Raw genomic sequence first — 27,324 nt, 5'->3', positions numbered from 1 at the left:
GTTTTTGTTGTGTTGTGTTGTGTTTGTTTGTTGTTTGTTTGTGTTGTTTGTTGTTGTTGGTTTTGTTTGTTGTTTTGTTGTGTTTGTTTGTTTTGTTGTTTTTTTGTTTGTGTGTTGTGTTTGTTGTTTTTTGTTTGTGTTTTGTTGTTGTTTTGTTGTGTTGTGGTTTGTTTGTTTTGTGTGTTGTTGTGTTTTGTTTGTGTTTTTGTGTTTGTGTTTTGTTTTGTGTGTTGTTGTTTTGTGTTTGTTGTGTTTGTTTTGTTTTGTTGTTGTTGTGTTTGTGTTTTTTGTTTTTTTTGTTGTTGTGTTGTTTGTTTTTTGTTTGTGTTGTTGTGTTTGTTGTTTGTTTGTTGTGTTTGTTGTTTTGTTTGTTTGTTTGTGTTTTTTGTTTTGTTTGTTGTGTGTGTTTTGTTTTGTTGTGTTTTTGTTTTGTTTGTTTTTTGTTGTTTGTTTTTGTTGTTTGTTTTGTTTTTGTTGTTGTTGTTGTTGTGTTTTTGTTGTTGTTTGTTTTGTTTGTTTGTTTGTGTTGTGTTGTGTTTGTGTTTGTGTTTTGTTTTTGTGTTGTTTGTTTGTGTGTTTGTTGTGTTTGTTGTTTTGTTGTTTTTTTGTTGTTGTGTTTTGTTTTGTTGTTGTTTGTTGTTTGTTTGTTTTTTTGTTTTGTGTTGTTTGTTGTTGTTGTGTTTTTTGTTTTGTTTTGTTGTTTGTTTGTGTTTGTGTGTTGTTGTTTTGTGTTTGTTGTTGTTTTGTGTTTTGTTGTTGTTTGTTGTTGTGTTGTTGTTTTTGTGTTTGTTGTTTGTTGTTTTTGTTTTTTTTGTGTTTGTTTTTTGTTGTTGTGTTTGTGTGTGTTTTGTTGTGTTTTTGTTGGTTGTTTGTTGTTGTTTGTGTGTTTTTGTTTTGTGGTGTTTGTTTTGTGGTTGTTTTGTGTTTTGGTTGTTTGTTTTGTGTTTGTTTTGTTTGTTGTTTGTGTTTGTTTGTTGTTGTTTGTGTTTTGTTTTGTTTGTGTTTGTTGTTTGTTGGTGTGTTTTGTTTGTTGTTGTTTGTTTGTTGTTGTGTTTTGTGTTGTTTGTTTTGTGTTTTTTGGTTGTTTGTGTGTTTTGTTTGTTTTGTTTGTGTGTTTGTGTTGTGGTTTGTTGTTTTGTGGTTTTTGTGTTTTGTTGTGTGTTGTTTTGTGTTTGTTGTTTGTGTTGTGTTGTTGTTTGGTGATGTGTTTTTTGTTTTGTTGTGTTTTTATTACCCCCCCCCCCCCCCCCCCGTGTTTTGGTTGATTTGTTTGTGATTGAAAAAGGTGTTACAAAAAAAAAAAAATGGTTTCCTTAATTGTTCCAGATAGCCGCAACAGTGGCCTTCCGCTGATCAATTCCTCCTGGCAGGTGCCGGCCATAGTGGCAATCTATCTGCTCACGGTGCTCAAGATTGGGCCCCGGTTTATGGAAAACAGGAAGGCGTACGACTTGAAGAATGTGATATGGTCCTACAACCTGTTCCAGATCTTGGCCAACGGGGCGCTGTTCTTTGCCGAGGTGAGTCCGTGCGTGACAAGTGAGGGAAAAGCTGTGAGCAAAAGTGCATTCAAAAAATCGTTGTGAAAAGTGTGACAGACATGAACTGAAAAACGAAGAAATTTCAATAGAATGTGATTCGACATACAAAAAAAATATATAAAAAAGACTTGTATAGTGAAGAATAAGCAAGTGCAATAGTTTAATTTATGTGTTCAAATAATGATAAAACTATTTTTTTAAATAATCATCATACAAATTTTCTTGGAAATTGTTTGATGGATGTTGTTTTAAAGAGCAGTTTTCTGAAACAATCATTACCGTCAGTGGGGGTGACATTGGGTCTGGGGGGTGAGATTGGGTCAAAGTGTTTTTTACGGATTTTACCATTTCTCAGGTACTTCTCAATGAAACTGAATTCTGTTAAAGGGGTTGTGTGGGGGAAATCTTAAGATGAATTCGCTGAAAAAATCTCGTTCCTAGAACAAATCCTGTTATTTTGGCAGCTCTCTCTAAAATTGAGGTACGTTTTTGGCCAAAAATGACCTCTCACATTTTTTTTTCTAATATTTTTGTTGGATTTGCTCGAAAACTACCCAAATGTTTGAAAATCTCTACTTCAAACATTGTAGCATGTCAATACGATTCCCTCGAACAAGAATTACTATTGGATGACTTGTTTTTTACCATATCGTTGTATTTGAGCATCATTTTAGTTTCCCCCACTCGGTACCTCAAAAACTCTCCTGTGTTTTTTTTTGGTTTTCACCTTATAAGAAAGAGTCAAAAAAAGAGTGATTCCACATAATCCCAAGAAAGTGTAAATCCACATCTTTTTATGCGTAATTCGACATTTGTATAAATTTTTTTTGATAACATCTCTACCATTTTTAAAGGAGATATTATAAAATTTTCTTAGAAAATATTTTCAAAAAAAAAATTTATCAATAAATTTATATCCATTAGGCAATTGCAAATTTTCTATAATTATTAGAATAATAATTAGAATGCCTAATTTCGTTGAAATTTGCAAAAAAGCAAAAAAAAAAGATTTTTTTAAACGAGGCAATTCAAAATGCATTTTCAGCATTAATAATCATTTAAAGCGTGATTGAAACAGTTCAAAAAATTAAAGTTTTGTGAAATAACAATGTACCCGGGCAGACGGTTTTGCTCAAAAATCGCCAAAAAGTCGATTTTTTGGGAGGGTACAAAAATGGAGGGGGTGGTCCGATTTGGATGAAATTCGGGATTTTTGCATGTTTTGATAGTCTCAACAGCTCTGCCAAATTTGAGCAGAATCGGAGATGGTAATTTTCAAATTTGCATTTTTTCTTGCACACTTCAGGTGGAATGACCCAAATATGTTAAAGTTTTTTTTCTTTCAAACATTTCACATAAAATAAGTGGTAAAACATAAAATCTTGTCAATCTGTTTTTTTTTTCATTGAAAAAACAAATTAAGCAGTAAAATACTGACAACTAGATAAAACAACATGAACTCAATAATTCACTACCAAAATTTACAAAATTCAAAAGGAAACTTAGTAAAAACATTGTTTTACGAATTCCTAGATATTTTAAAAATCAAGCCGTTGCAAATATTTTTCAAAAATTATGTTGCCCCCCCCCCCTCTCCCCTTCAAAATTTGTAAAAAAAATCAGGGGGCAAACAAATAACATTTGTTCAAAAAACTTCAAAATTTGCATGAAAATAGAAGTCTATTCAACTCAAAATAATCTAAAATGCATTTTTCTGCATTGATAGTCATATTTAGCATGTTTGGGCTTGTTTAAAAATGTTTTGATTTTTTTTTAAATTCCAATGTACAGCAACACAAAAAAAATATTTTCCGCAAAAAATAAAATTTTCGTCAAAACTTAGATATTTTGGAAACTAATCATGTCTAAACAACTGGACAGTAGAATCAACTAATTGCATTGCTAGCAACAATTTCTTATTCTGGAAATAATCAAAATTGTAAAAATTACTGCCGTACGAGCGATTGTTCCTCTTGCCCCACATGGTCGTTTTGCCCCACCTTCCCCTACTTTTGCCAATTTTAAAAATCTGGAGTTTTTCTAAGGGTCCATTAAACCAAATTTCCAGTTTTTGCTTTTTGGGTGTTTTTAAAACCGCCTTGACCAAAAACAAAAATTTGGTTTATTGAAACTTTAAAAACTGAAAATTTGGTTTGAAATTACAAATATTATTAGGCTTATGTTATTTTTAAGGAGCGGCCATGGCTGACTGGTCACGGTGTTTGCTTTGTAAGCGAATGGTCCTGGGTTCGATTCCCATCTGCTCCCAACGAGAAAGTATAGGAAATATAAATCTTGAAACTCTGAACATGAACGAAAAATCAAAGTTGCTCGAGTCGGGGTTCGTTCCCTCGTCCTTTGCAAAGGTAGGCAAAAATGCTAACCACTATGCCATCGCGGCTTGGTGTTACTACTATATAACTATATACGTGCTGGGTCTTTGTCCATTTGACAAGGGTTCGGAAGTTCTAAATAACGTTTGAATCCGATTGGTCCAAACGTTCTTCAGGGTGGGGCTTGTCGATAAAGCTGAAGTACCTCGCGCTCGGCTAGCCAGCGTAGAAATGGGTCACCGAAGCTCGGCAGAGCTAACACCTTCCAAATGCCTATGCGAGTTATTTGCATGTATAGAATGTAGAGCTAAAAATACATGGAAACAACTCAATTTGTAAGAAGCGACCGCGTGGTCCCGTTTGTTTGGTTGCACACACACCCGGGCAGACGGTAATAACAAAATTAATAATATTTCAATAACAAATCCTGTTAAAATAACAAAAAGTGTTATTATTTTATCCTGAAGTTCAAATTCAAGAAGAAAAAATAATAACAGTTTCTGATAAAGTAACAAAATTTGGTATTGAAGTGATATTACATTGAAAATGTTTAATAACACGCTAATAAGAGGAAATGTTATACATTTCAAAAACTCTCCTAATAACAAAATTTGTTATTCGTTCGGTATACTGACTTAGAAATAAAATTACCATAAATCGCACAAATGGAAAAGTTTCTAAGTGTCCATAACACAATCTGTTATTATTTTTTCTTTTGTTGAATATGTTTAAATCTTTGGGATAATTTTGTTTAATTTCGTTGGGGTCATTATTTTGGCCATGAAATGGGGTCCTTAAACTAAAATTATTCTAAAAAGTTGAAATTTTGAAAGTTGATTTTTTTAATAATTTGATATACCGCCTAAAGGACTTTGTTTAAAATGGTTAGAACTATGCGATAATTTTGACCAATTTCGTCGGGGTCATTATTTTGGCCATGAAATGGGGTCCTTAAGCTAAAATTATTCCAAAAAGTTGAAATTTTGAAAGTTGATATTTTTAATTATTTGATATACCCCCTAAAGGACTTTGCTGAAATTGGCTAGAACTATGGGATAATTTTGAGCAATTTCGTCAGGGTCATTATTTTGGTCATGAAATGGGGTCCTTAAGCTAAAATTATTCCAAAAAGTAGAAATTTTGAAAGTTGATATTTTTAATTATTTGATATACCCCCTAAGGGACTTTGCTAAAATTGGCTAGAACTATGGGATAATTTTGACCAATTTCGTCAGGGTCATTATTTTGGCCATGAAATGGGGTCCTTAAGCTAAAATTATTCTGAAAAGTTAAAATTTTGAAAGTTGATTGTTTTAATTATTTGATATACCCCCTAAGGGATTTTACTAAAATTGGCTAGAACTATGAAATCATTTTATCGGGGTCATTTATTTCACCATGAAATGGGGTTTCAAGCTTAAAGTGATCCGATAAAATTAACTTTTGAGAGTTCATTTTTTTAAATTGTGACGATTGTCCACGCTGCATACAAAAATGTTTTTTTGCAAAATTGTCCACGAGGGGGGTTGACATTTCCAAAAAAATGTCCATGTGGTTTGTGGATGGTCCCTAAGCACAACTTTTTGTCCCTTAGATCTGGTCAAAGTCGAGGGAAGTGGGGGAAATTACAATTTCAATGTTATGCTTGAAAAATAGAACAAATGTGGGTAATTCTCCGCCAACTCACACAGCAGTTGCCCCGACCCCTCTTCGATTTGCGTGAAACTTTGTCCTAAGGGGTAACTTTTGTCCCTGATCACGAATCCGAGGTCCGTTTTTTGATATTTCGTGACGGAGGGGCGGTACGACCCCTTCCATTTTTGAACATGCAAAAAAAGAGGTGTTTTTCAATAATTTGCAGCCTGAAACGGTGATGAGATAGAAATTTGTTGTCAAAGGGACTTTTATGTAAAATTAGACGCCCGATTTGATGGCGTACTCAGAATTCCGAATAAACGTATTTTTCATCGAAAAAAACACTAAAAAAGTTTTAAAAATTCTCCCATTTTCCGTTACTCGACTGTAAAAATTTTTGGAACATGTCATTTTATGGGAAATTTAATGTACTTTTCGAATCTACATTGACCCAGAAGGGTCATTTTTTCATTTAGAACAAAATTTTTCATTTTAAAATTTCGTGTTTTTTTCTAACTTTGCAGGGTTTTTTTTAGAGTGTAACAATGTTCTACAAAGTTGTAGAGCAGACAATTACAAAAAAAATGATATATAGACATAAGGGGTTTGCTTATAAACATCACGAGTTATCGCGATTTTACGAAAAAAAGTTTTGAAAAAGTTGGTCGTCATCGATCATGGCCGTTCATGGTCACCCGCGACAGACACGGATGACGAAACAAAGAGAAACGCAAAAAGTAACTTTTTCAAAACTTTTTTTCGTAAAATCACGATAACTCGTGATGTTTATAAGCAAACCCCTTATGTCTATATATCAAAATTTTTGTAATTATCTGTTCTACAACTTTGTAGAACATTGTTACACTCTAAAAAATAACCCTGCAAAGTTAGAAAAAACACGAAATTTTAAAATGAAAAATTTTGTTCTAAATGAAAAAATGACCCTTCTGGGACAATGTAGATTCGAAAAGAACATTAAATTTCCCATAAAATGACATGTTCCAAAAAATTTTACAGTCGAGTAACGAAAAATGGGAGAATTTTTAAAACTTTTTTAGTGTTTTTTTCGATGAAAAATACGTTTTTTCGGAATTCTGAGTACGCCATCAAATCGGGCGTCTAATTTTACATAAAAGTCCCTTTGACACCAAATTTCTATCTCATCACCGTTTCAGGCTGCAAATTACACTACTCGACAAAACAAAACTTGTGTCAAGGGATTGACGATATCTCATCGGTTCCTCAGAGAAAAGGCATCCCCGAATCCGATGCAATCGACAGAATTTGATTTTATGTCCACGCGGACTGACGAGAAGCTGGTAAATTTTTTAACATAAAAAAATCGAACAATTTAAAAAAAACTTGCGTCTCCTCCCAACTATATGAGCCATCTACAAAAATATGGAGGCGCCTGGTGCATAGCCATTTCCTTTAAGCACAACGGAAACAACCAATACAAATGTATACAAAAGTTGTCAAGTTCGGGGGGTCCACAGCTAGCATTTTTTGTACGATTATAAAAATAAATATTAAAAGTTTAAAATTAAAATATTTGAAAAACATTTTTTTTTAAATATATTTGTTTACTAAAATTTTATGTTTCTCAAAGGTCTATGGGTACTTCGGGATGTCCATGGTAATCCAAGGACTCCCTAGAGTTAAGATCTATGAGTCTACCGCCGTAACAAGCAAGAGGTCGTCGGATTTTGACCCCGGATTATGTGCGTATAGCATCAGTGGATATGGTAGACTACTATATGAATGTAATGGGATGTACATGGTCATCCAAGGACTCCCTGGAGTTAAGATCTACGAGTCTACCGCCGTAACAAGCAAGAGGTCGTCGGATTTTGACCCCGGATCATGTGCGTATAGCATCAGTGGATATGGTAGACTACTATATGAATGTAATGGGATGTACATGGTCATCCAAGGACTCCCTGGAGTTAAGATCTACGAGTCTACTGCCGTAACAAGCAAGAGGTCGTCGGATTTTGACCCCGGATCATGTGAGTATAGCATCAGTGGATATGGTAGACTACTATATGAATGTAATGGGATGTACATGGTCATCCAAGGACTCCCTGGAGTTAAGATCTACAATCAATGTAAAGTTATCGAAATATTTAAGTTTGAACGATGAACAAAAGTCCTTGCTTACCACTTTAGCCAAACGGCGACCTCTTTTTTGTTACGGCGGTAGACTCGTAGATCTTAACTCCAGAGAGCCCAACACATTTATATAGTAGTCTACCATATCCACTGATGCTATACGCACATGATCCGGGGTCAAAAGCCGATGACCTCTTGTTTGTTACGACGGTAGACTCGTAGATCTTAACTCCAGGGAGTCCTTGGATGACCATGGACATCCTATTACATTCATATAGTAGTCTACCATATCCACTGATGCTATACGCACATGATCCGGGGTCAAAATCCGACGACCTCTTGCTTGTTACGGCGCTAGACTCGTAGATCTTAACTCCAGGGAGTCCTTGGATGACCATGGACATCCCATTACATTCATATAGTAGTCTACCATAACCACTGATGCTATACGCACATGATCCGGGGTCAAAATCCGACGACCTCTTGCTTGTTACGGCGGTAGACTCATAGATCTTAACTCCAGGGAGTCCTTGGATGACCATGGACATCCCATTACATTCATATAGTAGTCTACCATAACCACTGATGCTATACGCACATGATCCGGGGTCAAAATCCGACGACCTCTTGCTTGTTACGGCGGTAGACTCATAGATCTTAACTCCAGGGAGTCCTTGGATGACCATGGACATCCCATTACATTCATATAGTAGTCTACCATATCCACTGGTGCTATACGCACATGATCCGGGGTCAAAATCCGACGACCTCTCGCTTGTTACGGCGGTAGACTCATAGATCTTAACTCCAGGGAGACCTTGGATGACCATGGACATCCCATTACATTCATATAGTAGTCTACCATATCCACTGGTGCTATACGCACATGATCCGGGGTCAAAATCCGACGACCTCTCGCTTGTTACGGCGGTAGACTCGTAGATCTTAACTCCAGGGAGTCCTTGGATGACCATGTACATCCCATTACATTCATATAGTAGTCTACCATATCCACTGATGCTATACGCACATGATCCGGGGTCAAAATCCGACGACCTCTTGCTTGTTACGGCGGTAGACTCATAGATCTTAACTCCAGGGAGACCTTGGATGACCATGGATATCCCATTACATTCATATAGTAGTCTACCATATCCACTGGTGCTATACGCACATGATCCGGGGTCAAAATCCGACGACCTCTCGCTTGTTACGGCGGTAGACTCGTAGATCTTAACTCCAGGGAGTCCTTGGATGACCATGTACATCCCATTACATTCATATAGTAGTCTACCATAACCACTGATGCTATACGCACATGATCCGGGGTCAAAATCCGACGACCTCTTGCTTGTTACGGCGGTAGACTCATAGATCTTAACTCCAGGGAGTCCTTGGATGACCATGGACATCCCATTACATTCATATAGTAGTCTACCATATCCACTGGTGCTATACGCACATGATCCGGGGTCAAAATCCGACGACCTCTCGCTTGTTACGGCGGTAGACTCATAGATCTTAACTCCAGGGAGACCTTGGATGACCATGGACATCCCATTACATTCATATAGTAGTCTACCATATCCACTGGTGCTATACGCACATGATCCGGGTTCAAAATCCGACGACCTCTCGCTTTTTACGGCGGTAGACTCGTAGATCTTAACTCCAGGGAGTCCTTGGATGACCATGCACATCCCATTACATTCATATAGTAGTCTACCATATCCACTGATGCTATACGCACATGATCCGGGGTCAAAATCCGACGACCTCTTGCTTGTTACGGCGGTAGACTCATAGATCTTAACTCCAGGGAGTCCTTGGATGACCATGGACATCCCATTACATTCATATAGTAGTCTACCATATCCACTGGTGCTATACGCACATGATCCGGGGTCAAAATCCGACGACCTCTCGCTTGTTACGGCGGTAGACTCATAGATCTTAACTCTAGGGAGTCCTTGGATTACCATGGACATCCCGAAGTACCCATAGACCTTTGAGAAACATAAAATTTTAGTAAACAAATATATTTAAAAAAAAAATGTTTTTCAAATATTTTAATTTTAAACTTTTAATATTTATTTTTATAATCGTACAAAAAATGCTAGCTGTGGACCCCCCGAACTTGACAACTTTTGTATACATTTGTATTGGTTGTTTCCGTTGTGCTTAAAGGAAATGGCTATGCACCAGGCGCCTCCATATTTTTGTAGATGGCTCATATAGTTGGGAGGAGACGCAAGTTTTTTTTAAATTGTTCGATTTTTTTATGTTAAAAAATTTACCAGCTTCTCGTCAGTCCGCGTGGACATAAAATCAAATTCTGTCGATTGCATCGGATTCGGGGATGCCTTTTCTCTGAGGAACCGATGAGATATCGTCAATCCCTTGACACAAGTTTTGTTTTGTCGAGTAGTGTTATTGAAAAACACCTCTTTTTTCGCATGTTCAAAAATGGAAGGGGTCGTACCGCCCCTCCGTCACGAGATATCAAAAAAACGGACCTCGGATTCGTGATCAGGGATAAAAGTTGCCCCTTAGGACAAAGTTTCACGCAAATCGAAGAGGGGTCGGGGCAACTTTTCCCGATTTCGTGTGAGTTGGTAGAGAATTACCCATGTATGAAATTTTACGTCTGTAAATAAGTGCACAGTGGGCGGAGCCCAAAATTGGACTTTATTGATCGTTCCCTGGTATGAAAACTAGTGTCTTTTATGTAAAAATCCAGGGAATCGATTAGTGATGGTTTCATCCACCGCACGAAACGGCAAAGGGTCCATTTTGTCCCATTTTTCAACAATTTTTCCTGAAAATCGATCTGTATTTAGAGCGAAGGCTTAATGGGGCCATCCAAAATGCACGTAATTTATGTGAAAATGTCCCAGGAATCCAGTAAAAATAATCACTTGCACCGCAAAAACCCATTTAATCCATATAACCCCAATTCCGCTAAAATATCACTTTTGGCCGTTTTCATAATAGAATACATCTTTGCTATAACTCTCGGAGCAAATGGGTAACATACACAGCAAATAAAGTAGTAATCTAGCTGCTTGTAAAAAGGCCTGGGTGTAAAATAAATTTTGCATTATTTTATGAAATTTTGTGTAATATTACACCCTGAAATATGTATCCCATCAGTAAGGGAAACCTACTTGACCGACATGTTAAGCTCACGTATACGTTTATCCTTTCCATTTTACATCGGTCTGATTGCCGAGCGGGCTAAGGCGCCAGTCCTAACTGTTGGTGCTGGGTTTGAGTCTCGTCGGTTGCAGCTTTTTTTGTGTTTACAAAAATTGTACATGCAGCGTGTAATATTAGGTGTCTTTTATGACAAAGGTGATGTGCATGTTTTTGCATGCGATTTTACCATCGGATTTTTTGCTGTGTATCACACCACTAATGACTGCTCCGCCGATCCATTTCCCCTTCCCCAGTTCTACCTAATCGGCATCCGGACGGATTTCAACTACGTGTGCCAACCGGTTGACTTTTCACCCTCGAAAACCGGCTACGAGGAGCTGTACATGACCTACGCATACTTTTTGATCAAGATCGTCGAACTGACCGACACGCTGTTCTTCGTGCTGCGCAAGAAGCAGTCCCACGTGACCTTCCTGCACGTGTATCATCACTCGATCATGCTGACGATGTCCTACCTGGCGGTGCTGTTTGTTCCGGGTTAGTGTCTTAACGAATTAGATGTTTGAATATTTTGTTTTGTAATATTTCGACTGCTTGATTGACAGGAGGCCACATCTATCTGCTCGGGCTGTGGAACACCCTGGTCCACGTGGTGCTCTACCAGTTCTACAACCTGCAGCTCTTCCAGTCCCCGTGGGCGGCCCGGTTTAAGAGCTTGCTTCCGAAGATGCAACTGGCCCAGTTCGTGCATCTGGCGTACCATTTTGGCCGACCGGCCATACTTGGAATCGACTGTGGTTTTCCGATGGTGTGGCATTGGCTTGGTTTCAGCCAGGCGTTCTTCATCCTGATCATGTCGCTTAACATCTACATAAACTCATTCATGCAAAAATCAAAGAAACAGGCTTAGATATCGGGTCATCTAAACAAAATTCGTGAATTTTGTCCAAGACTGAATGATCGACAATTATAAACTATTAGTGTTAGGATTTATTTAAATTTAACTTGATTAGGAAAATACAAATTACACAGGATATTTGGGTAAACAATACGATACACGGTAAAGTATTTTAATGTACGTACGCAGTTAATTTATTGCTCAATTGAAAATTACCACAAGTCATGGTGATATTATTTCCAAAGTTGTTCCTTGATTTGCTTGTTCTCTAAAACGAGAGCAAACCCTAATCATACGAAGGACTACGCATAATGTTATTGGTAATTGATCATTTCTGTGAAGTGATGTATCGCTTGAAAACTGGAAATGGAAATGTTTTTTGCTGGCAAATGACTCTGGAAATATTTCACCTGACAAGTTGGATAAAACTTCGGAAACATTTATCAGAATTGTCGAAAACGAGTTAAAAGCTCCATTCAGCAAACAACTTGCCTTGACGCGTATTAGAAATAAACAATAATAAATAATTTCAATAATTTTAATAACAACCCTTGAATACAACATATCACAACCATGGTTTGTTCTTTTTTCAAACTTGAAGAGAATGTACTTTTTTGACAATGGCAGGAATAAATTCTTACTGATTATTTTTTTTTCTATAGGGATTCTGCGCGTTTTTCGCCAGACCTCGGTTGCGTGTATTGAAGCCTACCCTTTTTGAACTCGCATTTTTGTTATATTTAGTTTTTTGGAAAGATCCGTCAACCATGCAGGAAATAAAAAGTAACGAGACGATTTTATTAAAATTGCAAGTGTGGCCATGTGCATCTGGAAACATTTTCACATAAAAATCCGATTATTTTGATGCAACTGAGTCGTGTGTCCAAGAAGCAAATTATGTCAAAACAACAATGCACAGTGGTCCAGATCGCATAACAATGCGAAAAATGTAGTTTCCGAAAAATGGTATGGCAAGATGGACCAACTATGGTCTTAGCCGTCAGTGCTCTGACATAGCAAAGGAAAAAAAAGTTGACATTTTGGAGCGTTGGTGTCTTCAAAAGAGTTGTTGCAAATGAGAAGGAGCAACTGTTGGTTTGGTTGAAAACTAGGGTGGTTCACTATTATAAAGATTTTAAAATTCTAACTTTTCAGGAATATTTTTGGGATTTTTTTTCGTCTCCTAGAAAGTTGTTCGGCTTGTCATTCATAAGCAGCTATGTCCAAGACACCAAAATTTTATCTCGTAATCTACGCGTTCCACGACCATTTTAAGGTCAAAAAGATGTAAATTTAAAACTTAAATCTCGAAAAGGCGCAGACCAAATTTTGAGCGCCAGGATGCATTCGAAAGAGGAGATCCAGCACTACAACCGCTGCTGGTGTTAGGGATGCGGTTAGCTTACATCAATTGAAAACGAGTTAAATTGAAATGCTGTCAAAGGAAATCAATATTTGGGTTGTTATGTCAATAAATTTAAATTTAGGTACATATTTGGAAAAAATAAATGAATTTAAGCGCCATTTTCGGTGTGGTGCTGTTATTTCAGGTCTTTTCTAAGACCTTAGCTTTATAATTTGTCTAAATTCACATACCCCCTGCCCCAGCAGCAACTTTTTTCTGTATTTTTCTTATTTAGATGAAAAAATATCCGGATAGCGGATAATTACGGATAATTATCCGGATATCCGTAAATCCGGATATTATCCGGATCATCTACCGGATTCGGATATTCGGATATCCGGATAACGGATATATCCGGCCAAACCCCGCATCCCTAGTTGGTGTTGGAGTTTTTCTTTATTTCAAGATATCTTCATTTGGAAATGTATAATTTTCAAGGGAAAAGTGTATGGGACCACACTAACGAAATATAAAAAAATGTCCAACTATATGTTTTCCATGTAATTTTGCCCGCTGAATCTGTATCTGCGCTCAGAATTGAGAATCATATTATAATACGTATTTTTTGATTTTCGAGATTTTTTTATATGTTTTAGGGGACAAAAATCCGCAACTTTTGAGCCATAGAAAAACATGGTCAAAAAATCTGCCGCCGAGTTATGAATTTTTGAAAAAATAGTGATTTTTGGAAAAAATTAAAGTTTCATGCAAAAACAAGTTTGACATTACTTTTTAATGCAAAATTGAATTTGCAATCGAAAAGTACTTTACAGATTTTTTGATAAAGGGCTCCGTTTTCAAGATATAGCCACCGAAAGTTTGATTTTAGCGAAATATTTGCAGATTTTCAATTTTTAAAAATAGTGACCATGAGTGACCATTTCTAATTTTTTTTTTAAAGTTCAGAAAATTTGCTATAAAATTGTCTAAGAGACATTGAAGATTGGACCTCGGGTTGCTGAGATAGAGCCGCTTTAAGAAAAAGAAACACGAAAATTGAAGTTTTCTAAATCTCACCAAAACAACCCACCTTTTTCTAATGACGATATCTCAGCAATTAATGGTCCGATTTTCAATGTTAATATATGAAACATTCGTGAAATTTTCCGATCTTTTCGAAAAAAATATTTTGAAAATTTTTAAATCAAGACTAACATTTTAAAAGGGCCAAATATTGAATATTACGCCCATTTAAAATGCTAGTCTTGATTTAAAAATTTTCAAAATATTTTTTTGAATAACAACCCTTGAATTTTTAATTTTAATTGCTGAGATATCGTCATTAGAAAATGGTGGGATGATTGGGTGAGACTTAGAAAACTTCAATTTTCGTGTTTCTTTTTTTTTAAGCCACTGTATTCCAGCAACCAGAGGTCCAATCTTCAATGTCTCTTAGACAATTTTATAGCAAATTTTCTGAACTTTTCAAAAAATATATTTTTAGAAATGGTCACTCATGGTCACTATTTTGAAAAATTGAAAAACTGCAAATATTTCGCTGAATCAAACTTTCGGTGGCTATATCTTGAAAACGGAGCCCTTTATTAAAAAAATCTGTAAAGTATTTTTCGATTGCAAATTCAATTTTGCATTAAAAAGTAATGTCAAACTTGTTTTTGCATAAAACTTCGATTTTTTTCCAAAAATCACTATTTTTTTCAAAAATTTATAACTCGGCGGCAGATTTTTTGACCATGTTTCTCTATGGCTCAAAAGTTGCGGATTTTTGTCCCCTAAAACATATCAAAAAATCTCGAAAATCAAAAAATTCGAATTTTGGGAAATTGAGTTTTGGTAAAAAAAAAGTTGATAAAAAAATCTGCAATTTTTTTCCGTGTACCTATTTTTTTCTCAAAATTCCTCAACAATACCTACAACTTTGCCGAAGACACCAAATTGATCAGAAAATTCACTCAAAAGTTACAGCTGTTTGAATATTTACATATTTGTATGGACAGCTGCCAAAATTGTATGGAGACTTGTATGGGTGAACCAATGACGCAAAATAGCTTATTTGGTCATAGGGAAGGCCCCCACAAAGTTTGAGCCAAATCAAAAAATACAAATAAAATCCATTTCCGGTTTTGGTAGAGAATTGCTCAGATCACGAGATAAAATTTAGCTTGAATTTGCAAGCCCAACCACTTTCTAGAAGACAAAAAACAACTCAAAAATACTTCTGACTTGACAATTTTTCGGAAAATCCATATTCCCCTTAATTTTGCGATCTGGACCACTGTGCAATGTAGGTGTGAACATTGCACGGAATTTGCATTATTATTTTAGGTTTATCTTGATGATATCATGGTCTTGTGGACCTATAAAACGCATTAGTAGCTGCACAATATGGCGTCCTCAACTAAATTTAGCTTAAAACGCACTAGTCGTACTTGTTCGCACGATCTTGACAAAAAGGGGGTTGTGCTATTGAGAGAATTTGAGTTCGAAAATGCATTCGTCCAATTTGACAAATTGTCGGTGATTGTAGGTGATAATGAGTTGGCAAAAAGCAACAGAAAAATCAAAAAAGACTTATAACCTTGTTGATGATGCGCGTTTTTGCAATATTCATTTGAATTTTCATTTTTTATTTTAGCTTTAAATCATTTTTGAAAATCTTCACAGTTGATATGCTCATTTTTCTTTATTTACGATCGTTAAGATATGCATTCAGACTTTAGGTTTGAGTTTGCCCGAAAATGATCCTCATCATTTCATAAAACCGTGGCTTTTATCGTGTGTCCTGAAATATGTGCAATAGACAAAAGGATAATAATTCTCGTCGTCGGTGTCCCACATTCCACGCCCCATCAGTCACGGTAATGCCATGCCGACAGGGGTGCCCATCCTTTTTGCCTTATCCGGTTCAATGTTTACGTTAATCTTCAAATATCTCCCCACCAAAAGTCACGTATTGCCGTCATTCTAACTCAGAACAAATTCTGAAAATATTCGAGTACCATATTCGAATTCCGAACATCTTCAATTTTTCAGCGGCATCTTCCCCTGTCTCTTTAATTCATAATTGCTCAAGCATCACCGTCTGCAAATTCCCACCGCCGAAGAACCCAAACAAATGATTGATAAAATTTTGAGCAAAAAATAAAAACATACCAAAAACAACATTAAGTCGGCGTTTGTATTCCATCAATGACCAAAAGAGTTAAAAAAAAAGGTGGATGGCGTTCGGCTGGGCCATGTTAGCACCCAATCAATCTCGAGTATCAATGTCTTTGCCTTTTTGTTGAATCATTGTTGATACTTTATCGTCTCAGGAGCTAAGTTTGTTTGCATTTTCTGTCGTTTAGTTTTTGTCTGCTCTGCCTCTTTGAGTGAAATAGCTCTCAATCAAATTCGATTATTTATCATTTCTTCTGCCGAAAGCAGACAATTTTTAAAAAATATGCTGAACTTGGCTGATTGATTTCAAAAACTTGCGTAAAGTTATGTTTTGAAGGTGTTGAAAGTTAATCTATTTTAAGTACGCTTCTTTTTTGTGTAGTAAAAACTCTCTAAATGTTTCGTTTCTTCTTTTTTTTTATCAAATTCAGGTGATTTAATAAAAAAAATCAGGAGTTTGATTTAAGAAAAGAAATGTTAAAAAAAATAAAATAATTCAAACTATTTGTTTTTAAAACTTTTCTTCTCATGAATCAAATTTCTGAAAATAATTTAAAAATTCACCTGCATTTGATAAAAAAGAGACATAAAAATTGCAAAAGGGCCATCCAAAAACCACATTATTTAATTTTATGTCAAAATGTCAAACAAACCTCCACCCCTCTCCCAGCACCCTCTCACTAAAGTGTTCACGTGGCTTTTAGATGCCCCAGCCTTAAAAAAACAATCACATAACTAAGGCTACCAACTGTACGGATTTTTTCCTTACCATGCGGATTTTCGAACCTCTTCGCGTATTTTTAACAGGCCGATATTTTTGTAGGGAATTTTACGCATAATACGGATTTGTACGGAATTTTAACAACTTTTTAATCATTGAATTGCTTTTTTTATTTGGTCGAAGTTTTTGTTAGCAACAAATTTTTATTTTTCTTTGAGTCTAATTTAAAAAGGGAGAGTTTTCCGGGGTTTCCTCAATTCAAACTTGATTATCAATAATTCTAGAGTTTTTGAACTATTTTCTTTCATATGTTGATAGGACCTTTTAAAAAAACCCTAGAATTGTTCTTTCAGAAATTCCTTACTAAATATATTTATCCATTTCCAAAGGCTTTCTAAAACTTTTGAAAACATTTGAAAACATTAACAAATCTAGAGTTTTTTTAAAGGTCCTATAAACTGTTGTGTTTCACATGTTATAGGACCTTTTCAATACAAAAAAACTCGGATACGGATTTTTGCTCAGCAAGAGTTGGTAGCCTTACACATAACCATTAAAAAATTCAAATCTGGCTCAGCTCGAACTAACTGAACAAAGCTCAGAGTGGGAACTCAAAAAGTAAATGTCTGTGAAGCGTTGGAAACTACCTTAAGTTATGCAACCATCGCGCCTGGCGTTAATTTGTTGACTTCAATAACTCATTGTTATTTCAGAGATCATCGTAACGCTTAGGGGAGATGGGGGTAAGACGGCCACCCTAAGGGAGAAGTCTAATAAAATTTACACAACAGATTATTTTGATCTCAAATTACGTACATATTGTTCTACTACTAGTCCATTATAGAAATGACATAAATTAGTTAGTCTAAAAACCAATTTTCAATACTTTTCAGGAATTTTAAAAAAATAATTGAAATCGTATATATATGAAATACGCGGGGTAAGACGGCCACCCATGTGGGGTAAGACGGCCAGTGCTATAAATTAACTTAATAACTTTGCTAAATCCACCCAAATTCCTACAAGGTTGGTTGAACAGACTTCTCTGAACATCATAACTATTTTGGTTGAAAAAATCAGGTTTCAAATGTGAAGAAAAATGCTGTTTAAAAATTTTCATATTTTGGCTCAGTGAATTTCATATTATTGCGACCACATTTTATGAAAAACTGTGAATTTTTACTACAAAACAAACACAATTTGATGCAAAATAATTAGTTTGTGTATTTTGATTAGAATAAGTAAATCAAAATTATGTAAACAATATTAAATTAGCGATTTTTATGAAAAGTTTGATAGGATTTCATACTATTCAATGAGTTTTGCTATATCACAGTAAAGAATGTTGTCGAAACGGTAGTTAACAGCATTTTGATTAAAAATGGATAGTTTTATTGAAAATGCTTTTCCTTATCTACAAATATGTCATAATAGTCAAAAACCGTCAAAAATATAACCTATATCAATTAAAATCTACAAATTACGGGTGGCCGTCTTACCCCCGGAGGAGGTGGCCGTCTTGCCCCCAAATAAATTATTTTTTTAAACAATTTTTGTAAATAGCTCATCGCATTTTCTAAACTTTTTCGAGGGACATAATCTAGGGAAAACTTCAATTTAACATGAAAAAATATTTGAAGACAGGAAAACATATTGTTATCTAACAAAAATGCCTAAGTTGTAATTCATGAAAATTACATCCAGTTTCAAGTTCAAAAATTATTTGTTTATTTTGAGCTATTTTTATACTATTTCAAACAATATTTTTGGCAAAGGTGACTCCATATGCATTATTTAGCATGAGGAACAGTATTGCTAAACATTTTAGTAATATTCATTAGTATACTTAGTAAAACAGTGGGGTGGCCGTCTTACCCCGCCTGGCCGTCTTACCCCCAGCTCCCCTAAAAGTGCGCGCAGAGTGTTGGGAATGCTTAGTTATTTGAATGGATTTTGTTAGATTTATAAATGTGTTACAGAGATACCTCTTTTTAAGCGGTGGCGTTACGCTTTTTATTTCGTCGATTTCTCTTAAACTGAACAAAACCTACAAAATGCATTTAAAAGATTGCAAAAATGTTGCGGCGTTCCAGAGAAATCGACAAAATAGAAAAACTTAACGCACCGCGTAAAAAGAGGGTTCTCTGTATATGAACACTAAAACCCCCGGTTACGCGCAGGCGTTACGCTTTTCATTTGGTTGATTTCTCAAAAACATTGCAATGTTTATTTTATTCTTTTGTAAGCAATTTGTAGATCTGCACTAAACGTGTAAATTTCTTTTAAAAAAATTACAAAAAAATGCGAAATACAAAGCGTAACGCCTGTTGTTATGGTTTCGTTTGAGCAACCTGCTAAAAAGGCCAAAAAATGTATGGAAAATGACGACTTTTTGTCATTTTTGTTCTCGAGCAACAGTTTTACCTAGGCGTTTTAAAACGTGGGTACAGGGAAACCTCTAATTACGCGGTGGCGTTACGCTTTTTGTTTCGTAGATTTCTCTTAAACCATACAATATTTTTGCAAGCTTCAAAAAGCGTTTTGTAGATCTGAACAAAACCTACAAATTGCTTTTAAAACATTGCAAAAATGTTGCGTCGTTCCAGAGAAATCGACAAATTAGAAAAACGTAACGCACCGCGTAAAAAGAGGTTTCACTGTATTATAGAAAACTTAGTTGTTTGGCTATCAAAAGATTCGAAATGTTATGGCCTGTAAATCGTGGACCAGTTCAGAAGCCGGTGAATTTTCCAACGACGTAATTTCAGCTTGGTACGAAATTTCAACGAACAATTAATTCTATCGATGCAAATGTCCCCAAAACGGTGTTATATCCACTCAAAAATATTTTTATTATGCAGCTCTATGGTAAAATATTGACATTTAGATAAATTAAAAGTTAGCAATATTAAGTTAAGATAAGTCTCATATGGAATTTCCAGAGTTTTATAAACTTTTATACTAAGCAGTTAGTAAACTTTATATTCAATCCACATTATTTTTTTCATCTATCAGGATGCATATTTGAAGATGTGATACTGAATTTATGTTGATTTGTGATTTTTAAAATTAGTCTCGGGCAGACGGTAATAACAAAATTAATAATATTTCAATAACAAATCCTTTTAAAATAACAAAAAGTGTTATTATTTTATCCTGAACTTCAATTTCAAGAAGGAAAAATAATAACAGTTTCTGATAAAATAACAAGATTTTGTATTAATGTGATATTATATTGAAAATGTTTAATAACACGATAATAAGAGGAAATGTTATACATTTCAAAAACTCTCCTAATAACAAGATTTGTTATTCGTTTGGTGTTCTGACTTAGAAATAAAATTACCATATATCACACAAATGGAAAAGTTTCTAAGTGTCCATAACACAATCTGTTATTATTTTTTCTTTTGTCAAAATTGATTAGATCTTTGGGATAATTTTGACCATTTTCGTCGGGTTCATTACTTTGGCCATGAAATGGTGTCCTTAAGCTAAAATTATTCTTAAAAGTTGAAATTTTGGAAGTTGTTTTTTTTTATTATTTGATATACCCCCTAAGGGACTTTGCTAAAATTGGCTAGAACTATGGGATAATTTTGAAAATTTCGTCAGGGTCATTATTTTGGCCATGAAATGGGGTCCTTAAGTTAAAATTATTCTAAAAAGTTGTAATTTTGAAAGTTGACTTTTTTTTATTATTTGGTATACCCGCTAAGGGACATTACTATAATTGGCTAGAACTAAACTTGTCTTTTGAAAGTTGATTTTATTTTTATTTTTTAAATATTTGCTAAGGGAATTGATTTATTTATTGAGAATTTTTGAAATGTGAAAAACAAAAACTGTTATTATTTTCACAGAGCCAAGAAGTCGAAGCCGACGTTGAAGTTCGAGCTGGAGTGAGACCTCGGAGACGGCATCGGATTCAGCTAATTTTCAGCAACTTTTACTTGGAGTCGGAATCTGTGAAGTCGGGTATTTTTGGAGAGCTGAAGTCGGCGTTGACGTCATATCCTGCATCCAGAGTCGGAGTTGTCTTCAAAGTATGGATTCAAAGTCGCTTGAAGGAACCCGACTTTGTAGCCCTGACTAGTACAGAACAGTTATGGCAACTGCAGGTTTATTTGCAAATGGCAAATAAACCATAACAATAACATAACAACAGTTTAAGTAATTCTTCGAACAAATCATTGTTATTGATTTTTGTTATTTTAACAACTAATCCGATCATCCCAATAACATATCTTCTCACAATATCAAAAACTGACCTTCCCAAGTTATTTCCGTCTGCTCGGAGTGGCAAACCAATGGCAAACATTCAAAATATGTTTGAATAGCTGTAGCTCTATATTTTGCTTTATTGATACGACCCTTAGTTGCTGAGATATTGCCATGCAAAGATTTGAAAACACGAAAACTGATGTTTTTTAAGTCTCACTCAAACAACCTACCATTTTCTAATGTCGATATCTCACTAACTAATCGTTCGATTTTTAATTTTAGAATATGAAGCATTCGTGGAATCGTCGATGTTTTCGAAAGCAATATTTAGTTTTTTAAAATCAAGACTTACATTTCAAAAGGGCCAAACATTCAACATTACGTCTTTTTGAAATGTTAGGCTTGATTTAAAAAAGCTTTTGAAAAAATCGGAAAATTTCACGAATGTTTCATTTTTTATCATTGAAAATCGGACCATTTGTTGCTGAGATATCAACATTAGAAAATAGTGGGTTGTTTAGGTGAGACTTAGAAAACATTAATTATCCTGTTTTTAAATCTTTGCATGGCAATATCTTAGCAACTAAGTGTCGTATCAACAAAGTTAAAAAAGCAAAAAAGAAAAACTAAATTGTTTCTAAAGTGGGCAAACATTGTTCAAAAAAGTTACCTAAAAATGGCTTTACGGGTTTCTAGGCCCAGTGAAAAAAAATTAAAATCAACCCTAAATGATCTAGCTCTAGCTGTCACAGCCCGGCGAAATATGATGGCTTACATATCGGTCGGTCAGTCAAAAAAAAAAAACAGCTAGAATTCGCCTGACAAAAACCTTTGCTAGAAAGAGATAGGAAATATGATGCAAACAAACGTACAGTTGCCATGTAAACATACTTTGAATACTTTTTGATTGCAAATTCGATTTCACATCGTTAAATGAAGGAAAAAAAAAATGCGGTTAATACTTGGATTTTTTGAAAATATCTGTATTGATTTAAAAATTCATTAATCGGTCAAAGATGTTTTGCCCGTTCTGGAAATATCTGGAAATATAGTTGGCATTTGATGTCCCTTAAAAAATATCAAAAAATAAAATAATAAAAATAGTGTTTTGTTGCAAATCAAGTTTTAGTAACAAAAAGTAAAATTAAAAATCACGATAAGTTTTTACCGTGTATCCATTCTTTTCAGTGTAGTCTTTATCGATACCTACAACTTTGTCGAAGAAACCAAATCGATAAAAAAATTACCCCAAATGACGGTATTTAATATGCAGGATGATAAATGAAATTAGCATAATTTTGGTTCGTCTTACATATATTTACCAGAGAAAGTACAAAAATAAAACTAGAATCTACATCTTTCACCACATTAACCGGTTGTTTCATTCATTCACTCATTCATTTGTTTTGCTTTAGCTGATAAGAACGCACTCGTTATGACTTAAATTTGTGAATACTTTGATGACAATTCACAGAATTGATCATTTGATTCCTGATTTAGTCTGCAATGCGTGAATTTTTTTATGCTTCTTTATAAAATACCTATTTCTTCTACAGAATAAGTAATTTTTCGTTCCGTCCGTCAATTAGCTAAATCTAAAATGTACAAAAAAAATCACTAATTTGAAAAAGAAACTCTAAACTGGGACGACAATTGACTAATCGTATCTTTGCGTAACGTTTTCTGTTGACTGGTGTTCAACCTAATCTACTCTAACTGGGTCTCCTTTTCAGTCGTTTCAAAGCAAAAAACAAGATTTTACGCCAACTTTTTGTGCTTGCCTCCCCCGTACGATTTGATGTAAAAGTCGACAAACATTCCCAGGATGAGCAGGGCCTGTCCAAAGCCGATCCAGTGCCAAATCATGGGGAAGCCGCAGTCGATCGCTTGCAGCGCCGGCCGGCCAAAGTGGATTCCCAGGTGGACAAACTGCACCAGCTGCATCCGGGTTAGGTAAACCTTGAACCGAGCCGCCCACTGCGAACCGTACGAGGCCAGATAGTAGTAAAAGTACATGACGGCATGCACCAGCGTGTTCCACAGTCCGAGCAGATAGATGTGACCTCCTAAAACGGGGAAATCGTTTCATTAACTACGAAAGTTTACCTAGGAGAAGATTCTGTACAAACCAGGAACAAACAGCACTCCCAGGTAGGTCATCGCGACCATGATGGCGTGGTGGTACACGTGCAGGAAGGACACGTGGCTCTGCTTCTTGCGCAGCACGAAGAACAGCGTGTCGGCCAGATCCAGAATCTTGAGCAGGAAGTACGCGTAGGACAGGGCTAGCTCCTCGTAGCCCCGGTTCGTGGCGGAAAAGTCCACCGGTTGGCACACGTAGTTGAAGTTGGGACGAATCCAGAGGCAGTAGATCTGGGCAAATAGTTTAAGAAAAAACAGACTGTTAATAAACGTAATGCAACATGACATCTATAAATAATCTTCTTTAAATTCATATTTACACAAAACATGGCGTAGATCAATGCAAAATGCAAGACTGCTTAACAAATTCTAAACGGGTAATTCTCTACCAACTCACACGAAATCGGGAAAAGTTGCCCCGACCCCTCTTCGATTTGCGTGAAACTTTGTCCTAAGGGGTAATTTTTGTCCCTGATCACGAATCCGAGGTCCGTTTTTTGATATCTCGTGACGGAGGGGCGGTACGACCCCTTCCATTTTTGAACATGCGAAAAAAGAGGTGTTTTTCAATAATTTGCAGCCTGAAACGGTGATGAGATAGAAATTTGGTGTCAAAGGGACTTTTATGTAAAATTAGACGCCCGATTTGATGGCGTACTCAGAATTCCGAAAAAACGTATTTTTCATCGAAAAAAACACTAAAAAAGTTTTAAAAATTCTCCCATTTTCCGTTACTCGACTGTAAAAAATTTTGGAACATGTCATTTTATGGGAAATTTAATGTACTTTTTGAATCTACATTGTCCCAGAAGGGTCATTTTTTCATTTAGAACAAATATTTTCATTTTAAAATTTCGTGTTTTTTCTAACTTTGCAGGGTTATTTTTTAGAGTGTAACAATGTTCTACAAAATTGTAGAGCAGACAATTACAAAAATTTTGATATGTAGACATAAGGGGTTTGCTTATAAACATCACGAGTTATCGCGATTTTACGAAAAAAAAGTTTTGAAAAAGTAACTTTTTGCGTTTCTCGGTCATGATCGATGACGACCAACTTTTTCAAAACTTGTTTTTCGTAAAATCGCGATAACTCGTAATGTTGATAAGCAAACCCCTTATGTCTACATATCAAAATTTTTGTAATTGTCTGCTCTACAATTTTGTAGAACATTGTTACACTCTAAAAAATAACCCTGCAAAGTTAGAAAAAACACGAAATTTTAAAATGAAAATATTTGTTCTAAATGAAAAAATGACCCTTTTGGGTCAATAGAGATTCGAAATTGAACACTTTTGTCTTTTTCATATATCCGTGAGCCACGCTACTGCTGAGATATTGCCATGCAAAGGTTAAAAAACAGGAAAATTGATGTTTTCTAAGTCTCACCCAAACAACCCACCATTTTCTAACGTCGATATCTCAGCAACTAATGGTCCGATTTACAATGTTAAAGTATGAAACATTCGTAAAATTTTCCGATCTTTTCGAAAACAATATTTTTAATTTTTTTATATTAAGACCTTCAAAAGAGCCAATTATTCAATTTTAATTTTAAAATATTAGTCTTGGTTTAAAAATTTTGAAAAAATATTTTTTGATTAGATCAGAAAATTTCACGAATGTTTCATATTTTAACATTGTAAATCGGACCATTAGTTGCTGAGATATCGACATTAGAAAACGGTGGGTTGTTTGAGTGAGACTTGGAAAACATCAATTTTCCTGTTTTTAAACCTTTGCATGGCAATATCTGAGCAACTAAGGGTCGTATCAGCAAAGTTAAAAGAAACAAAATATAGAGAATTTTCTCAGCTTTTCAAAAATATGTTTTAGTTTGAGTTTTTGTGAGAGCAAAGTTTATAAAAAACAGGCAATTTTTTTCCGTGTACCTATTTTTGCTCAATAGTCCTCATCAATACCTACAACTTTGCCGAAGACACCAAATTGATCAGAAAATTCACTCCAAAGTTACAAATGTGTGATTATTTACGTAACATTTTTGTATGGACAGCTGCCAAAATTGTATGGAGTCTTGTATGGGTGAACCAATGGCACAAGGAAGCATTTTTGGTCATAGGGAAGGCCCCCACAAAGTTTGAGCTATTTTTCGATATTGTGCGCTGTCAAACAATGCATAATCCTGGTCGGTTTTATTTTTGTGGATCCCTTTCAGGATTTTCACTCACTCAATCAATAGCAAATAAAACTCCAAAACATGCACATGATTCAACTCGTCACACTCAGTCGCACGAGTACAAAAAGTCCAACTAGGTCAAATCCAAATTTGAGACATTATCAGCGAAGGACCCTCGGGGGGGCTCGATCGCTTTCAAACTGGTGTCTTGTTTACTACATTTGATCACATTGATCTGTTATGGTTTATTTTTGTCACTTTTGTTCCCTTATTCTGCTGAGGTCGTTTTTGGCATTTTTAACCTGATTTGTGTTTTTCTTTTTTTGTAATTGGCACTTTTTCATCACCTTGTCTTGCTTAATCGTTGAGATGTTTTTTTTTCAGTGAAATATGTTTTTTTTTCTGGTCACAGCCAAGTTTGACTTTCAGTTTTGTTTGTAATTTTATTGATTTAAAAATACTTAAAAGTTTCTCACCTCCGCAAGAAAGAAAGCACTGTTCAGTACGACCTGGGCGATGTTGTACAGGCGGATCACATTCTTCAGATCGTACGGCTTCCGGTTTTCCATGAAGCGGGGTCCTACTTTGAGCACCGCTATCAGGTACAACGCAATGATGGCCGGAACCTGCCAGGTTGAATCGATCAGTGGAAGGTCGCGACTGCGAGCATCTGGAACAACAACAACAACAACGACACTTATCAAAAACCTTGATTTATTCACTTATTTTTTTGCACTGTTCTTCTTGGATCAAGCAGCATCCATTCACTTTTATTTGGTCGTTTTTTACAAGAAAGATAAATTGTAATTCCGTACCATGACGCTCCACCAGCAAAAAGTTAAATCCTTGGTACAGCTTCTGCAACACTTGCGCCATGCTGCTGCACTTGATCTTGACGGTTTTCCCCCCAAAAAACACGATCCTTGCTATTGCACTTGGTTCCTCTTAGTTCACTGTACCCTAAAGTAGAAAGAACTGAACTTGGTTGCGCGTCGCGTGTACGAACGGTCGAACTACCGGCCCGGTACTAAGGCGAGCCCGCCGCTAGTTACTAGTCTTATATCAAGAAGGTCGCCGCCGCTGTTGTTGTTGTTGGATTTCGGTAGGTTGGACTATAAAACCTCCAGCTCGGCGGCTATACTAAGACTAAGATGGGTGGTTAGCTGGACGAAAAACGGGCGACAATGTCCGAATGGGCGGTTGTAGTGTGGTCCAAATAGTGGGGTTGATTCTGAGGTGTTTGTTTAACTTTAGTTTTTAAGTTGGAAAAAAAAATATTTCAAAACAATTACACACTGTCGGAAATTTCAACTTACCGGAAAAAATATGCAACAAAAAACTTCAAAAATTGTATAAAAAAAGATGAGATATCAGGAGCAACATTTGAAAAGGGCGCTTCAGGAATGTGACAGCTAGAACTATTTTGCATATTCCGAGACAACAGGTTACTTCTTTACAAAACTCGTAGTGTTAAAAGGTAGTTAGCTATAGATGTACATTTCGAAATTTGTGAAAAAGTTGCCTCTTGTTTTAGCAATTTTGCAAAATAGTTCCAGCTGTCAGAATGCTAATTGGCCCTTTTCTCGAGTTGCTCCAGAATATCAGCTATAATGGATTAAATTCAATAACCTCATTAGTTTTTCAAGTTTTGATATCACATCTCGAGGGTGACGATTCTCGAGATTTTCAATTTCCCGGGAATCGAGAGTTGAATTTGGCCATTTTTCGGGATTCCCCAGGACCCGGGAGTTATTTTTTTGACTATGCCAATAGTGGCAATAATTTAAAAGAAAAGTAAAAAATATGTTTTTTTAAATGATTTTTACTAATTCTATGAAACGTTGATTGAAATGTCCTCATTATTTAGAGGAACTATATTTACTTATGATTTTTTTTA

General features: G+C 35.5%; 1 protein-coding gene and 1 pseudogene across 1 annotated transcript; one reads left to right on the top strand and one right to left on the bottom strand.

Annotated features, from left to right (window-relative positions):
* Positions 1-1,279: 1,279 nt before the first annotated feature.
* On the top strand, positions 1,280-12,220 carry LOC120427106 (elongation of very long chain fatty acids protein 4-like; annotated as a pseudogene).
* A 10,207-nt stretch (positions 12,221-22,427) lies between these two features.
* LOC120427103 (elongation of very long chain fatty acids protein AAEL008004-like) lies at positions 22,428-26,659 on the bottom strand. The gene is made up of 4 exons (XM_039591955.2): positions 26,243-26,659; positions 25,904-26,097; positions 23,278-23,521; positions 22,428-23,214 (listed from the first exon to the last, which is right to left on the bottom strand). The coding sequence occupies exons 1-4, from the start codon at positions 26,301-26,303 to the stop codon at positions 22,907-22,909; spliced, it is 807 nt and encodes a 268-aa protein (XP_039447889.1). The 5' UTR covers positions 26,304-26,659; the 3' UTR covers positions 22,428-22,906.
* Between the last annotated feature and the right edge of the window lie 665 nt (positions 26,660-27,324).

This window comes from Culex pipiens, unplaced genomic scaffold (assembly GCF_016801865.2).
Source record: "Culex pipiens pallens isolate TS unplaced genomic scaffold, TS_CPP_V2 Cpp_Un0033, whole genome shotgun sequence".
In the NCBI taxonomy this organism is placed as follows: Eukaryota; Metazoa; Arthropoda; class Insecta; order Diptera; family Culicidae; genus Culex; species Culex pipiens.
Note: the sequence above shows the minus strand (reverse complement) of the source record. Positions and strands in the feature narration are given on the sequence as shown.

What these genes read in the sequence shown, in the direction of transcription:
- LOC120427103 (XM_039591955.2), bottom strand. Translation starts at nt 26,303, where the DNA reads ATGGCGCAAGTGTTGCAGAAGCTGTACCAAGGATTTAACTTTTTGCTG. An exon ending in TTTGCTGGTGGAGCGTCATG is followed by an intron (nt 26,098 to 26,242) that starts GTACGGAATTAC and finishes TTGTTGTTCCAG; the next exon opens with ATGCTCGCAGTCGCGACCTT. An exon ending in GGGAGTGCTGTTTGTTCCTG is followed by an intron (nt 23,215 to 23,277) that starts GTTTGTACAGAA and finishes TCCCCGTTTTAG; the next exon opens with GAGGTCACATCTATCTGCTC.